General features: G+C 43.2%; 1 protein-coding gene across 2 annotated transcripts; it reads right to left on the bottom strand.

Annotated features, from left to right (window-relative positions):
- Positions 1-1,860: 1,860 nt before the first annotated feature.
- Positions 1,861-15,937, bottom strand: RBX1 (ring-box 1; the record flags this gene model as incomplete). Of its 2 annotated transcripts, XM_081128827.1 has the most annotated exons (5): positions 15,792-15,937; positions 13,822-13,900; positions 8,798-8,868; positions 5,556-5,641; positions 1,861-2,861 (listed from the first exon to the last, which is right to left on the bottom strand). In XM_081128827.1, exons 1-5 carry the CDS (start codon positions 15,867-15,869, stop codon positions 2,849-2,851), a joined length of 327 nt encoding a protein of 108 aa, XP_080984953.1. In that variant the 5' UTR covers positions 15,870-15,937. The 2 variants fall into 2 exon arrangements, with proteins under 2 accessions (XP_080984953.1, XP_080984954.1); XM_081128828.1 differs by lacking the exon at positions 1,861-2,861 and having other exon boundaries at positions 5,552-5,641; positions 15,792-15,909.
- Between the last annotated feature and the right edge of the window lie 572 nt (positions 15,938-16,509).

Genomic DNA, 16,509 nt, shown 5'->3' with positions numbered 1-16,509 from the left:
CTGAAGGGTCCTGGGTTTGATTCCAGCCAAGGGCACGTACCTTAGTTGCAGGCTCGATCCCCGGCCCCAGGTGGGGGACGTGCAGGAGGCAACTAATTGGTGTGTCTCTCACATCAATGTTTCTTTCTCTCTTTCCCTCCCACTCTCTCTGAAAAGCAATGGAAAAAATATCCTCGAGGGAGGATTAAAAAATAAAGTTATCAGGCCAAGCTCTCCAAACTGAGGTTAGCTTTGCGAACGGGCTGAGGAACTCATAAACGAGGTTACGCTGTGGCATTACGGGTGTGAGGTTCTCCAGACCATGGGGTGAGGACCCAGTTTGGAGGGTGGGCAGCAGGCTCCAAAGAGCTGGCTGTTTTTTTTTTATAGCAGTTGATACTAAAAGGGCTTGGAGAGCTCATGGCAGCAGGAGTGTTGGAGAATCAGGGTCAGAAAACGGGCAATCACTGGGACCACAGCCAAAACAATGTCACAAAACTAGTCTGGGAGGTGTTGGCTGTTGACTCTATGCTAAACACTGGATGTCATAACCCATTTTGCCACCTGCAGTGGGCCTTGGGCGCTGCCAGTGCTGCTGCCCATGGTCACAATGGACAGCAGGGTGAATGTCCCTGACTGGCGGAGGTTAGGCAACCACCTTGCTGTAGCTGCAAGGAAGCTGGAGAGCAAGGTTCAGACTGAAGAAGAGGTGCTCCTACGGGGCACAGCTGTCAGAAGGCAGACCAAGAGGGACTGGCCACTTCAAGATCAAGCCGTCTGGGCCCTGTCAAGCTCTCCAGAATTAGCTTTCATCATTCTTTCATTCTCTTAGCAATCTTCTCCTAGACTGTGAGCTGGTTGAGGGCAGGGGCTTTGTCTAACTCAGCTGTGTCCTTTGGGTATAGCACACAGTAGGCATTCAGCAAATAATTCCACTAATATCTCGGGGAAGATTTATGTCCACCGGTTTCATGAGGCAACAGAAAAGCTGGATATATATGTTACAAGAAGACATTTTGGCTCCATGTAAGACAAATCCCAGTGAGTCTTCAGGTAGACACCTCTTTTCTGTCCCACACCACTCTCGTTCTCCCGGCAACTGTTACCCTCCATTCCAACTACGAGGTTCTCGAGGCAGTCACTTTTTTCTATGTGAGTCTACCAATTGGTCCAGTTATGGGAACCTGACCCAGCTGGGGTTTTCAGAATCAGAACCTGGAGAGTCCCTCTCATCTCACGTGGCAGGAGCTGTGGAGAAGAGGTGGCAGCATCCAGTTTTCTGCCATATCTCAAGTTAGACTGTGAAGGAGCAGTAGTGAGAGCACCAGCAGCGATTCCCTGGTTCCATTTAGTTGGGTCCCCCTGTATCTCTAGCCCTTTCTTCTGTTCCAGTACATAGCCCCACAGTCCATTAAACTTCCTTTTACCTAAGCAAGAGCTAGGTTTCTGTACTCAGCAGCAGGAGTCCTGATAAACACCCAAGAAGTCTCCAAACATGTAATGTTGTCACTTGTGCGAAAAGTAACGTGGTTTTCACTACTGAAAGTATTCATGCAGTTTAAATGACCAATGTGAAAGGGATTTAAAGAGGGTATTTCTATCATGGGTGGAAGCCCTAAAATAACAGCAATAGTAGCAGCTACCTCCATGTGAGTGCTCGCTATGAGCCAGGCGTGTATGGTAGCTACACGGGGAAGCTGGCTTGGATCCGGGTTTATTAAGACTTAAAAGTTCAGTTAGAGGTTCTCAAACTTCTTAATCTCAGGATCCTTTTATGATCTTAAAAACTGAAGACCTTAAAGAATTTTTGTTTCTATGGGTTATACCTATATTACCATAATGGAAATCAAAATTGAGAAATTAAAGAACAAAAAAACCCCATCACATGTTAACATAAATATTTTTATTACAAGTAATTATTTTTAAAAACAAAAAAATTAGATGAGTGGCACTGTCGTACATTTTTGCAAATCTCTTCTACATCTGACTTAATAGAAGGCGGCTGCATTCTTATGTCTGCTTCTTCAATCAATACATTGCTTTAACTGAATTGTATAAAGAAGAAAAGCTGCCCTCATAGATCAGCAGTTGGAAGAGAAACTTCATGAACATCTGAAAGGGTTTCAGGTGTCCCCAGGAGTCCTCCGACCACACTTTGAGAACCACTGCAGTAACTAGACTGCTTCTCAGGTAAAGACTATACAGACATTGAATAGTACAACTGGCAAGTCCACCATGGCCAATACAGTTCAAACAAACTTCAAAAGGTGGGGGTAGTGAAGGAAACTGAATTCTCTTGATAATTAAATTTTAAGGGACACCAATTTTTAACTTGGGTTCATAAATTATTCTTCTGCCAGCCAAGATTACATATCAGATTTTTCAAGTTTACTTTTATAAACTAAGAAGAGAAAGCAACATGTCATACACAAAGTTAACATTTGTAGAGTGCTTTTACAGTTTACAAAGCTTTCTGTGCCCACATGATGCCACTGAGTCCTTAGAAGCCTTCTAGAGGAGGAAAGCTTGGAGCAGGATGTGGGCAGAAGCTTTGTGACTGAGTGATGTGCACACAGGACACCTCTGCTCTGGCTCTAATAACAAACGTCTCACTTTCACAAGCTGGCTTTCCAATCTAGGAAGAGGGACCCTTTATGTTCACTTTTTTCACATACACAAGAAAGAGCATCTATTATAGAATCCAACTGGATTTTATTTGACACAGAACACAACAGGACTGCGGGAATAGCAAACTGAAAAGACAAAGCAGAAAAGACCCGGTTCTATCTAACTTACAATTAAGTAACAGGAGGGCAAGTCATTAAATGAGTAACAAAACAGATGAGCTTGATGGAAGAATATTCTTTTTCTAGTGCCCATACCTGAAAGACAAAGTAAATCATTTTACTAATTCCTTAGTAATTTCCTGTTTTGAGACTATAAACCTGCTTAAACATATGAGCAAATTGGATGAAAACTTAGAAAAGATGTAAGGCTGGGTTATGACACTGGTCTCTCGCCCCTTTCATCTTGCCACCCCCTGTAATACCTTACCTACCACCCTCCACCCCGCTGGTAAAGGTCCCTCCCTGAGACTCCACTATGCCCACTGACTCCCACTTCCAGGTACCAGAGAGATGGCGGTGGTGGTAGGGAGGCGAGAGGAAAAAGTTAGAGCTGTGGTTGTGAGAAGGACTCCACCTGTTGGCTCTGGTCGGTGGCTCCAACAGTTTGAGCTCTTGACCTCACCCTACCTATGGCAGCCTTTTCCCACCCCTACTGCAGTACTCAGGCGCGTTTGGGCTACGGCAAGTACAGAGAACAGTAATAGAACAGCCTTCACTTTCAAGACCTACCACCAGCTGCCATTACAGCTCTGATTGTATTCAGTACTCTAGAAAAACTGCAGAATGTGGAAAAACTAAGAGTGGATTTCAAGTGGTTTTGGATTTCCCCAGAAGCCAAAATCTAACAAGATTATAAAAGTAAACAAAGCTAGGAAATTTCTTCCACATATAAATGGATTTCTACAACACAAAATTCTTCATTATCTTACTTAATCTTTTGTCCTGGTTCTTTCTTTCTGGGCAGTTAGCCTCTGATTAAAATATTTCGTTATATGGATGAAAACCACGGTACTTGAACTCCGGGTCACTGCTTCAATCATCCTGAAGGACTACTAGATCCTTAAAGCTCTTTTCATTAGAAATCCACTTGAATGTTGTCTAAAAAAAAGTGCCAAACTCACACAGGGTAGAGTTCTAGTGTTTGTTAGTGGGCTGGAGAACAACCTAGAAGTTGCCTATCAGATTCAAGAATGCTGATTTGTTCCTTATGAATTTGTTTTCCCGATGCACTGAAAACCGCTGCCAGGCAAAGTCACTACTGGTTGGATACAGTGACAGTGTCAAAGCCCAAAATACAGAATTCATCACACTCTCCACTTCTTAGGCTCAGCCCTGGGCATATGTAATGGGCAACATGAGACAATTTGGGTCCAAAACAGAATCCTAAGCCTGCTCTAAGGAAAAGCAAGTCACAAAGCTCTGGAGAACTCAGAAAAGTGTTTCTGCCTGGACATGCATTACTATCCTGGTTCCACTCAGAACACAAGCTCCCCAAGAACAGGGAAGGACTGTCTCACACATATGCATCTTACACCTTACTCAGCATACACTTTGGAGAAGAGTGCAATGGTATGAGTTAGATACTGAGTATTTGGCAGGTTTCTTAAAAATGAACATGCATTTGATATGACTTTCCAAACTCTTTAAGTAAATAATTCAGTCTAAAAGTGAAATAACTGTTCCAATAAGGGGATTTCTAAACACTTAACAAACTAAAGAACCCTACTTTTTGCTTTTAAACCTAATTATATCCTATTAATCAAAACACATTTAAATAAAAATTCTCTGCCTCATAAAAATTTTAAAAATACAACTAAATACTAATTTTCAACTATTAAAGCAGCTAAGATGGAGTCTCCCACCTTAGTCTTCTAATCTCACTCCTGGAGGTAATCACCAGCAAGAGCTGTTTAGCTTTCCTGCGAATCTCCATATATGTACTTTTATGTACATGGGTGTAGATGCACTGTTTAGGGGGAGTGTAAATTAGTATATATTCTGAAGAAAGGAAAATCTGACACTATTAAAAATAAAAAATTCCTTACTCAGAAATTCCTCTTTTGAGAATTACTGTTTCAGATATACATTACTTACACATACACAAAAAGATTCATGTATAAGGATGTTCATCCTTACACATTGCTTTTAACAGTGAAAAACTGGACACCCAAATGCCGATCAACAAGGATTGATTAAATAAATTATGGTACATCTACATAAAAAACATACTCTGCAACCACTAGAAAGGAGGTAGTTTGATATGTGTAAATATGGGAAATCTGCAAAATGAAATGAAAAAGCAAGGTAAATTATTATATAAGATGCTCATATCTATGTTAAAGAAAAAATTATGTATGTATACCTACCCATATACAAGTACATACATGGAGATAGGCAGGAAAGCTAAGAAGCTCTTACTGATGGTTACCTCCAGGAGTGAGACTAGAAGACTAAGTGAGAGACTCATTTTTGTGGTCAGTCTATCCTTTTGAGCATTTGAATTTTATTTCACCATGCCAAGTTTTATTTACATAGTAACAGTAATGTTGAGATAGCCATAAATGCTGTATCAGAATTAATCTGCATAAGATAAACCAAACAAGACAGGTGCATATGATTCTGCCCAAAACCAAGATAACTGACATTCGTTAGCCCCTGGAGCCTTACTATGGATGTGATTTTGAAAATACTTAATAGTTTACAGATCCTCATATTTTCTACTCTCCCAGACCCTAGACAGTTGGGAAACTCTAGGTTGCAAACTTCTAATGTTGGTGACACCGCTGTATTTTCCACATAGGTGTCCTTAATTAACCAAAAGCTGGTTTATAAAACAAGGTATGCTCCATGGCTCCATGTTTTAAGACTATGAGCCTTCAGCCTGAGGTGAGACAAAGAATGGCACTGACACAAAGCCCAGTCTTACAACACTGAGACAGAGACACTTACTTTTGGAATTCCCACTCTCTGTTGTCCAGTGGACACACCTGCCGTGTTTTGAGCCAGCGAGAGATGCAGTGGAAGTGAAAAGCATGCTGGAAGAGAAGATACATTTTGTTAAAAATTACCGTGTAGGTTCAACCATCCACTAATAACATGTCTCAAATGCAGTAGGGTGGTTATGTACAGGGGGCTCAAGAAGAGCAACGGGAGACAAGAAACAGCGAGAGGCAAAAGGTTAGGACACCTACAATGAAACATCTGCTAGAAATGTCATTACTACTGAAGGGAGAAACTACTTAGGAAGAACAGCGTATGTTCTAGCAGTGAGCTCTCTCCCCTTCTCTAAGGGAGGTGGAATGTGGCTCCCTGGTCCTATCCAGCCTCTACATTCCTTGGACAAAAGCAGATTTCAAACTTCCCCATTCTTGGTCCCAGCTGCACTCCCCTCTCCTTGGAGAACAGGAACCCCAGGGGAAGAGCCTTCGCAGCCCCTGGCAGTGCACTACCACTGCCACCCAACCACCCACCCAGAGCTGAAGGGTACTTCCCTGACCTTCCCACACCCAGCTCAACTCCATTGAAAGAACTTTATTTCCAGATTTGTTCCTAAATATAGACCTATTACAAGAGCTCAGTACTCAATAAGCCTTTAATGGGTAAAGGGACTTTGTCTTAAAAGGGAATTAGATAAAAATTAGGGTAAAAGGAAGTATTATGATGAGCAAACTGCCCACAAACAGCTGAAAGGGCATCAAAGGACTTATTTCATGATCAAGATAGGAAGTAAAGCCCGGGGCTGGTGTTGTTTAGTGGTTGAGCAATGGACCTATGAACCAGGTGATTGTGGTTCGATTCCCAGTTAGGGCACGTGCTGGGGTTGTGGGCTTGATCCCCTGTAGGGGGCGTGCAGGAGGCAGCCAATCAATGACTCTCGCATCATTGATGCTTCTATCTCTCTCCCTCTCCCTTCCTCTCTCTGAAATCAATAATAAAAGAAACATATATATATTAAAAAAATAGTTTAAAATAAAGATAGGAAGTAAAAAGGCAAGAGTACCAAGAATACTGACAATACTGGTAACTGACAGGGAGCTCGGAGCTGGCTTTCAGATTTGGGAAAAGGACAGCCTGAGTGCCTTGCGCCTTGATGACCTGCGATGCTCATCACAGCCTCGGCAACGCCATTCATCCCCTCCCCTGGCCATACGAGGAAAGCACTAAGATAGAAGGGGCAAGTGCTCCTCCTCCTCTAACCTGTGAGGGGCCAGCTGCGGGGGGACGGGGAGAAATGCTGACACCCAAAAAACGATGGAAGCTCCTGTAGGCTTGGATTAGTAACAGCCTTGAAATCTAGTCAACTGTGTCTCCCGAAACACGCGAGGAATTTAAAGAAGAATCACAGTATGGCTTATTATCTTGCAAACTGTCCTCTGACAAAGACAAAATCTGAATTCCTTAATTAGGAGTGGAATCCACAGCTAGTACACTACGGATATTCAACAGGACAAATACTCGCCCAGAGTGACAGCTTTTGGACAATCCCTTTCCTGTTGACTCTCATACAACCCATTACGGAAAAACCCCCACAAACTTTCTAAAAGGCAGAAAGCTGAGCCATTTTTCTCAACCATGGGGACAGACTCACCGAAGGGTATCCAAGACACCCTTCCCCTCCCCCAGGAAGCACTCTGCAGCAGTACAGGGTCCTTGTGTACCCCAACCACCTCCAAAAATGAGGGAGGGGATGCAAATGAGGCTGTGTAACAGTGACAGCATCCCTGAACGTGCCTGACCCCAACCTTCTTCCTGTTAACAATCTAAGATATATTATGGGAACGTTGAGCAGTCTCAAAGCACGCTGACCAGCCTTCACAGTTTATAGAAGTTAACATTCCATCACTGAGCATTACAGCAACCCTGGCAGGCAAGACGGGTATTATCATCTCCACTTTACAGACAGGAAACCGAAACCCAGACTAGTTAAGTGACCTGCCTATTTCAAGGAGCTGGTTAGTAAAAGACCCAGAACTAGAACCCAGGACTAGCCCAAAGGTTTCTGCCACACCATGCTGGCTCTTCTTTATGGTAGGCTCTCTGAGTAAGTCTCTCCTTAGCCAAACTTGGGGGAAGCTCAATCTCTTTTCCTTCTACCAGAGAGTAACATGGTTCTTAGTATATGCCTGAATGCCAGGGAGGGCAAAGAGCTGTCCCTCAGCCAACACAGGTTTCTGTGAAACTGCCCACAGGACCCTGACAGAATTACGACGGTCACCACAAGCTGTGGGTGAACCTCAAGCACAGATAACTACTATCTCTCCAGTAACCACCACTACTCCAAATTTGTATTTATTTAGCATTATGTTTACTATGTGTCAGGAGGTATTTTAAGCACTTTGAACATAAAATCATTTCATTCTGATTACACTCTATGCAGTCTTTTGTTAGCCCTATTTTACATGAGGGAACCCAGGTTGAGATGTCAAATACCTGCCCAAAGTCACTTCATAAGTTAAGTGGCAATGACAGGGAATGGAGGTCTGATTCCAAGCCCCTTAGGCCTGTGCGATGCAGGGGCTGTGGGTCCTCTGTACCTGCAGCATAGGAGGTCCAGACAGAACAATTTTAGGTCATCTGACTAGGACTATATGGCTATAAATGAATTTTAACACATGCTGGAAATAACATATTTGATATTTGTTATCCTTCACACCTGTCACACCCTGGAAGGCCACACATTTAGTCCAACAACGCTGCACAAAACATTTCTGGCGTGAGCCATGTTAAAAACAAAACAAAATCAAAAACCCAAAATCTGAACTTAGTACATTTGCTACACTTAAAATGCACACATGCGCACACACGAACACTCAATTTATTCACCAAACTTAGTTCCACAGGACCACCTACCCTTTAAAAAAATCTGTTAGGAAGGTAAAGACTCCCCCTAACAGAATACTCCAAAACCTGTGCCATAGGCCCTGAAAGCAGTTCCCAAAGATGAATCTCCAAAATGTGGCTAAGAAAAGCGGCCCACTTTGCAGTTAAGACAAACTAGTGCCTCTGCAATAACTAGTAATTGTTACCTTGTAACAGGTAAACGGCACAAAGATTTCATCTTTTTCACTACTTATATACCTCCTGGGAGAAGGGTGAGCTAGTCATTTCCCCCACATATCTTCGAGACTGGCAAAGCAGGAAAGTGGGAATATAGTTACAAGCCGCACTGAGCGGGAGAGATGCTTCCTTACATTACAGACTCCCCACGCGACGGTGCACTCTTCAGAAGTGGCAGACGCCTGGTTAGCCTGGCATTCTATGCCTGTGGGAACAAAAGCAACAAGGTCACAGACCGCAAGAGCAAACTTTCAATCTATAGCAGTCCTACCTGCACAATCACACAATGGCATGCTTAGAGCAGGGTGAGGCGAGTGGTGGTGCAAACCTGAACGAAACATCCAGTGATTAGTCAAAATTGTTTTTTAATGAATGTGAAAAAGGGTGAAGGACAGATAAGGCGGAACGTGACTTAACAGTGTGCTTTGCAATGATCTCCTACCCTAGTTCAAGAACAGTACTGAAGAAAAAGGCACTTTTAAATTCTGAACATAACCTGACTTGTCCAAATGAAAATGATTCCTCCTAATTTGGTAAACTTCATAAACTCTTAGTCACCTCCTAACTCTTACTGTTTTGAGAACTGGCACCTTTTCCCTATTCTTGCCAAATGCTTCCTTGAAGGCCCTCAGAAAACCCAAGCTTGCCCGCCTGAGGTTCCAAAGCCTAGAGGGGTCAGGCAGACACATGTGAACTGGTACAAAAGCAACATAAAAGGGGTGAAGAGGCCTATGGCAAACTGCTCGAAGACATCAAATCTTAAGTCTTTAAAACACTGCCAACAAAGCAAATCTGTTCCGCCAATGGGTGAGAGGTCTGGGGCCCGCCACTTAGTGATGCTTATGGCCCCTGTGGTGATGCCGTCTGGTGAAAAGAGCACATTAATGAAAACGTACACAATATCAATTTCATCAAGGGGAAAGAGAAGGGAACCTAAAGAATGAAAATCTAAGATCGAGACGTGATGAGTTAAACTTTACTTGGGATAAAATTCAAGGAACAAGAATTACTAATGTAGCCCGGCCAGGCGTGGCTCAGCGGTTGAGCGTCGACCTAGGATCCAGGCGATCAGGGTTCGATTCCCGGTCAGGGCACACGCCAGGGTTGTGGGCTGCAGCTGATCGATGACTCTCTCATCATTGATGTTTCTATCTCTCTCTCTCCCTCTCCTTTCCTCTCTCTGAAATCAATAAAGATATATTTTTAAAAATAAATAAATCCTGACAAATTAGTTGTGTATTTAAAAAAACAAACAAAAAAAAGAATTACTAATGTATAACTTGCTTTCTCTGAGGGTGGTAACCAAATGAAGTCTCCTTTCTGAAGAAAAAAAGCTTCAGGGAAGTCTACTTAATAGGAGACAATTATTTCAATCTTCCATAGAAGGAAAATAGTAAAACTAAGAAAATAATGCTGCGATTTCAAAGGTTTTAAAGGAAAAGATACACTGTAATAAGGGTTTTCCCCCACCCTTTGAAAATACGAAAGTCAAAGAATCTGAGATCTCAGAACTTGCTTTTGCTACACAGATTCACACTACAAAGAGAATAACTGGATTTTCATTCTGATAAAAGTGGAGATCCAGTGTCTACGCAGTATATTCAAGAATTTATTGGGGCTGTGAATCCACTACCATATAAAGGGATGGCTGAGAAAATCAAATCTGATGTCCTTCAAATTAGATCCTCTCACATACATAAGGACTAGGTGTTATGAAATCAGCTAAATAAAATACACAATTATTTAAGTAAATAACAAAACTGCTTCAAGGTACATTATCATGCTTTTATTTTTTTAGATCTAGGTATTTTTAAATTATTATTATTGATTCTTGAGCCAGGAAGGGAGGAAGGGTGGGGAGAGGGGGAAAAGGGAAAGAGAGGGAAGGAGGGGGAGGGAGGGGAGGGGGAGGGGGAGGGAGGGAGAGAGCCATTGATGGGTTGCCTCCAGCACATGCCCCAACTGTGGGCTGAACCTGAAACCTGGGTATGTGCCCTGACTGGGAATTGAACCCTCCACCTTTTGGTGTATGGGATGATGCTCCAACCTACTGAGCCACACTGGCCAGGGCTAGATCTAGGTATTTTTAAGGGGCTCTATCTTTCTATGCCAAATGCAAAGTAGGCTCTCAGGACTTGAAGAGGAAAACAAAAACCACTTCCATAAACAGAGGATGGGGGACAAGTATACATTTGTTCCTTACCAGAAAATCCCTAACAAGGAACAAAAATATATAGGAGGGAGAGGATTATGATCTAGAATGTCAGATAAAATGGCAGGAACAATTACTAAATACAAGCATAAAACATTCTCACAAAATGTCTTCAAGCTTTTGGTGCAGAGAGTGTCATTAGTTCAAACAGGGGAAGGAACAGGGGAGGAGTCAACCTAGAGCAGACAGACAAGCAGCATGTAACCGGTTCTATCATACCCCTGGCAAAGGCAGAAGCTTAATTAATGTGATACACAAAGCTTGGGGACTTTTAAACTTCAATAAAAGCTAAGGAAGCAATGGCTTCACTTGGAAATGAACAGATTTTACACTTTCAAACACTGATGGAACCGTGGTTTTAGGAAGAGACTAACTTCTTAGGGACAAAGGCTGGGTCTAAGCCTTTCTGGGTGCCCTCTTCATCTGGAACTAGAGTACCTGAGGTAGTGGAGAAAATAACACCTAGCAGATTGTGTATTTAATCAACTCTGTAAAACACCAAAAAATGGGGCAATATAAAAGAAATATGAGGCTGTAGTATCAATTAAATAAATATGGGCATGTAGGATCAATTTGGACTCAAACAAGGAAGTCTTCAGACCAAGAATGCTTTGTAGCAGTCCAACTGGGAAACATAAAATAATCACTCTTATTTTTTACAGCTATTATATAATTATTCATTTAATGCCAGACCAGAATATATTAGAAAATGGCCATTGCTAAACCAAGAATCTTATTTTCATCTTTAACAAAATGTCTTTTTCAAGAATCACATTCCACTTATTTTTGAAAGAAAGGTCCAGTTGTGGCAATCAGATTTCTCTTTAGTGTCTGTATTAAACAAAAGGGTATGTTTCCTAAGGATAAAGATTTGATCACAGTCATTGTTTTATTCTGATGCTTAGCAAAAGGCCCAGGATATAAATATTTTTTGAATGAATAAAAGCTACAACTTGAAAATACTTCCATAATGTTTTCTTATAGTTCAGTATTCTACTTCTTCATCTAGCATTTAAAAGATGTGATAAAGCAGGTGAATACCTCGAGCCTACATTGATCCCCTAAATGGCCAACTCTAGGAGAAGACAGAGTATTAATGTCTTTGTCTGTTACGGTCTTTCCAAGAAGTGCATTCTCTTTCATCCAGAGAGAAACACAACAACTTAGATATAGAGGTAAAAAAATAAATAAATAAATCAGGGTTATAAAATCATTAACTATTTACAGAAGAGAGCCCCAAGAAAGTAAAAATTTCTCTGGGCACAAGTCCTTGTGAAAACACATAGCAAAGAAATTGGCAAGCATGTAATCGGATACTCCACCCAAACACATTTAGAAACGTGCGTGTGTTTTCCTGTGATGAACTCCTTCTATCTATATTAAACATCATGGTAGCTGCTGATCTGCTCTGTTGTGTGAAAAGGTAAACAGGGTCAAAACTCGAAACCAAGGGCAATAAGCTACCAACGACACCTGCCACGATCACTTTTCAACACAAAACACTGAATTGTGCTTTCTAAATTGCAATGGTCAAAAACTGCTCCCCAATTTTGTGTTTGTATTACTCACTGAGCAAATATTTAGTGAGAACCTGTAATGTATTGGGCACTATGCTAGATGCTGGGAATATAGCAGTAAATAACATGGACATGAGAGGGGACCAATTAAATTAAATGGTTGCTACAAAGGAAACCACGGGATGTCTTGGGAATATTGAACAGAACTGTCATAGCCTGTGTTTGTGTGTATGTAAGTATGTTCAAGGTGAGATGTGAAGATCAATTATAGGTTAGTTCTGAATTACTCAATGAAGTAGCCACCAGCCACATGTGGCTACTGAGCACTTGATACTGGCTAGTCTGAATTAAGATTAGACTAGATGTAAGTGTAAAATATACTTCAAAGGCCTAGTACAAAAAAAAGAATGTAAAATGTCTCACTTTAAAACACTGATTACATGTGGAAATTAAAATAGTTTGGATAAAGTAGGATAAATAAAATAATGTGTTTTTTTTTTTACTTTATTAATGTGGGTACTAGTAAATTTTAAATTATGTATGTGCATAGACTTGTGGCTCACATTTAGATTGGACAGTGTTGGGTTAGATCTAGGTAGGAGGGAGAAGAGGCAGAAAGAACAGTATATATAAGGGCTCTAAAAAAAGACCATGGATACTTCAAGAATGGAAAGCCAGAGAAACTACCAGAGTGAGTAGGAGAGTGACTTAAGATGAAGTTGGAGAGGTAGGTGATTTAAAAAATAAGTGCCTATAATTTCAATTCTAGAAAGCTGACATTTCTTTCTCCCACTTCTGATCTCAGTAACAAACCACTTTAGTATAAAAAAGTATTCTCAACTCTTCCTGGTGGGGTCAACATTCCAGCCCCTATTGCTATAAGGTTACTACATTAGTGCATTGAGAGCTATAATCAAATCCACCAGGTGAGGTAGACTATGTGGGGATTTAAATGAAATTTCTTTAGTGTAATTAATTGCCTATTTAGATGTTGGCAGTGACGTCCTCTTAACTGTTTCTGGGGCTAAGACTGAAAATTCTTACTTCTTAGGCTTCTTTTATTTACAAATCTTGCCCAGCAAAAACTACCTCTGATTGAATACTTTAGCTCAAAGTTTACTTTCTTCCTTTCACCTTTGCCTTTGAATCTGTGTATGAAATGGAAAATATAGAGGAATCAACAGTGCCACAATTCATTCTAAATGTGGCCTTCTCATCTTTAGACTGAACAGATTTATTCTGAGCTGAGTATGCCTCCAAAACATCATAAAAAACTACTCTATTTCAAACATGCCAATGGACTAGATGCAGAAGACCCCAAGTGCTCTATGCTTTATATTTCATAGTGAAGAATAAAATTGGTCACATCAGGATAGCCACAATCTCTGTAACCTTCTCAATTTCCTCCCATCCTCCTGCAATTACTTACAAAGATCCATAATGTGGTTCCTGCAGATGGCACAGTTATCAACCACAATATCCCAGGCCCACAGGGCTACTGCATTCCACTGCAAAGAGAAGATTGGGGGGGGGGAACAAAGTACTCTCCTTGTAATACACATACACACTCCAGGATTTCATGCTGCAGCTGCAGTTATCATCTCTTTGGCAACAAGGACCACCAAGCAATAGTTTTTGGATATTACTTTATTCTTATATTAGATAGCAACAGTAAGCTATACATATGCTCACCCATTCTCCAAATGGTTCAGTATATGAACATAAAAATTAATGTTACCATTTAATTTTACTTTTTCCTACAGCTTAAAATAATTTCATCAGTAAGCAAATCAGTAATAATTTTTAAGTGCCTATTTCAGGTTTACTATGCAGAGAGTTGAATTACTGTGCAGGTTCCCCTGGTAGTTGCATAAGAGCTCAATTTCTGCGTAAGTAAATATCTGCTCTTTCAGGCAGCTTTGGATGCACAAGTGGGGAGGTGAAAGCTAGAAACAGAATGAACTAAGATGATGATTGGATCATAAAATGGGTAATCGTGGGGTAAGCTGGATAACTAATTACCCAGTGTCAGTACACAGAAGAAGGTCACCACTTATATGTTACACAAGACTACTTCATAACAAACTAGAATTTTACTTAGCTACTACCATCAAATAACCTGATGTTCTCAACTTTTCATACTCAGACTCTTATATTTAGTTAAGATAATTCCAATAAGAGCTTATTTAAAAGTGGCATTTAAGTAATTTAACCTCCTGGCTTCTGCAATCATAAATATTCCCAAACTTCCTTTTCACCCCCTAATTTGGGGCCACTTTTCAAACTGTCATCTCTTCCAACCCAATTCTTAGTGTCTAGTAACTTCTTCAGCACATTTCACCCGACAGCTTCAACTTGGAGGAAAAATATCCTACTTCTATTACTCTTCAATATGGCTGCTGGTTGTAACCGAGCACGCAGCGCCCACAATGAAACGCCAAAAAACAACTAGGAGGGGAAATACTGTCTGTGTATACCCAGATGTTCCAGGAGTAACACCAGCAGATTCAAAATCTTCAAATTTGAATCTTCATATTTATTTCATCTTAGGTGGGAATTGGCACGTCTCTCCCAAACTGTTAGCAAACCACTCTAAGGCATTTCATGCAAAAAGACACGTTCCACATTTTTGGCTTTCCCACCTTTAGCAAGTCGTTCGCTACCAGTAATCAAACTTCCCTTAAAAGATACGATCCGGGCTCGGATTTTTTTTTTTTTTTTGGAGGGGGGTCTGAATATGTGACTGGAGCGGCTTGTTGTAACAAACCAACAGACCTCTCAAAAGCAACAAGAGTTACACTCAAAACACTTACTCGGCGGGGTTCGGGACAGAGAAGGGGCTAATGGTAACGCATGCCCCGATTAGGCGAGGACCGGGTAAGGGTCCCTCAGGGTCAGAGGGACCCGGACTTTCGGAAAGGGGCGGGGCAGGGAGATCAGCCCGGCTCCTCAGAGGCCTCCAATGCGGTAGGGCTTCAGGTTCCCGGCTTTCGCTACACAGCCCCACCCTCCACCCTCCGCACGGCTACTACTCCCCCTTCCACCCCCCACAACCCTCTCCTTCCCCCAGCCCCCCCACACCACCACCACCACCGCCACCCCACTCCAGTGACAGCTCAGACGCTTGGCTCCCTGGCCAACTCGCAACCCCGCGTATCTCAATAAGCACTTCCGTGATTGGCCCCTCAGCCTCTTAGTGAAACCAATACTGACATTGACAGTGGGCCTCAGTCATGCCGATCAACCCTAAGACCCGCCCCCCAGCTTCCTTTCGTGGTACCCGGTCATAGGAACGCCCTGAAATGAAGCCCTTTCCCTCGCGCCTCGGTCATCCTCGGGCCTGCCAGCCATATAAGCGCCTCTCTAGCTTCCCTGAGGAAGGCGCTGGCGAGACCCAACCTTTTTCACTTCAAAGCGTTTCTTGCCCGCGCCGCTGTTGGTGCCGCTCGGGGTATCCACATCCATTGCTGCCGCCATTTTGGAAACACACCGTCTGCCGCCCGCCCACTGCGCCTGCGCACCAGCGCACTCTTCGCTCCTCCTCCCGCCCCGGCACCGCCTCGGGCACCCCACCCCTTACTGGCCCGCGAGAGGTAGGTGGGGGGCGGAGCACGTGGCCACGCCTCTTAAAGGCGCTGGCGGAGTTTTTTCCCCCTCCTGTGCCGGCGGGGGAGGAGGCGGTGGCCTGAGCGGCTGGGGCGGGGCCGGGCGGGGCCGAGCGGGGCTGGGCAGACGCGAGAGAACCGGGTGAAAAAGCTCGACGAGACTCGCTCTTGTCGCCCTCCCGCGGGAAGGCCCCGGCCACACTGCTGGGGCGGCGGCTGCTTCCTCCACCTCGACCGCGACCTGCGGCCCCGCCCCGCCTGCCCGGCCGCCGCGCGGCCGGCGTGCCGGCGAGTTTTCCTCCGCCTTCCGTCGGGGGAGCGTCTAGGGCGGGCGCCGTCCCTCTTGCGGCCAAACCCTGAGTCCGCAAGCTGCCGGTTCGCAGGTCCTGCCCGGCTTCAGGGCCGGGCCCGAGATGCAGCCGCCCTGGGAGACCTGAGGCTGGGGAGAGCCGGGGCCCAGGCACCGTTTGGCTTCCTGAGTCCAATTCGGGAAATGCTCAGGATTCGACGGG

The sequence above is a fragment of the Miniopterus schreibersii genome, assembly GCF_964146895.1.
Source record: "Miniopterus schreibersii genome assembly, chromosome: 2".
NCBI classification, from domain to species: Eukaryota; Metazoa; Chordata; class Mammalia; order Chiroptera; family Miniopteridae; genus Miniopterus; species Miniopterus schreibersii.
The sequence above is the reverse complement of the archived record's forward strand: the minus strand, read 5'-3'. Positions and strand labels throughout refer to the sequence as shown.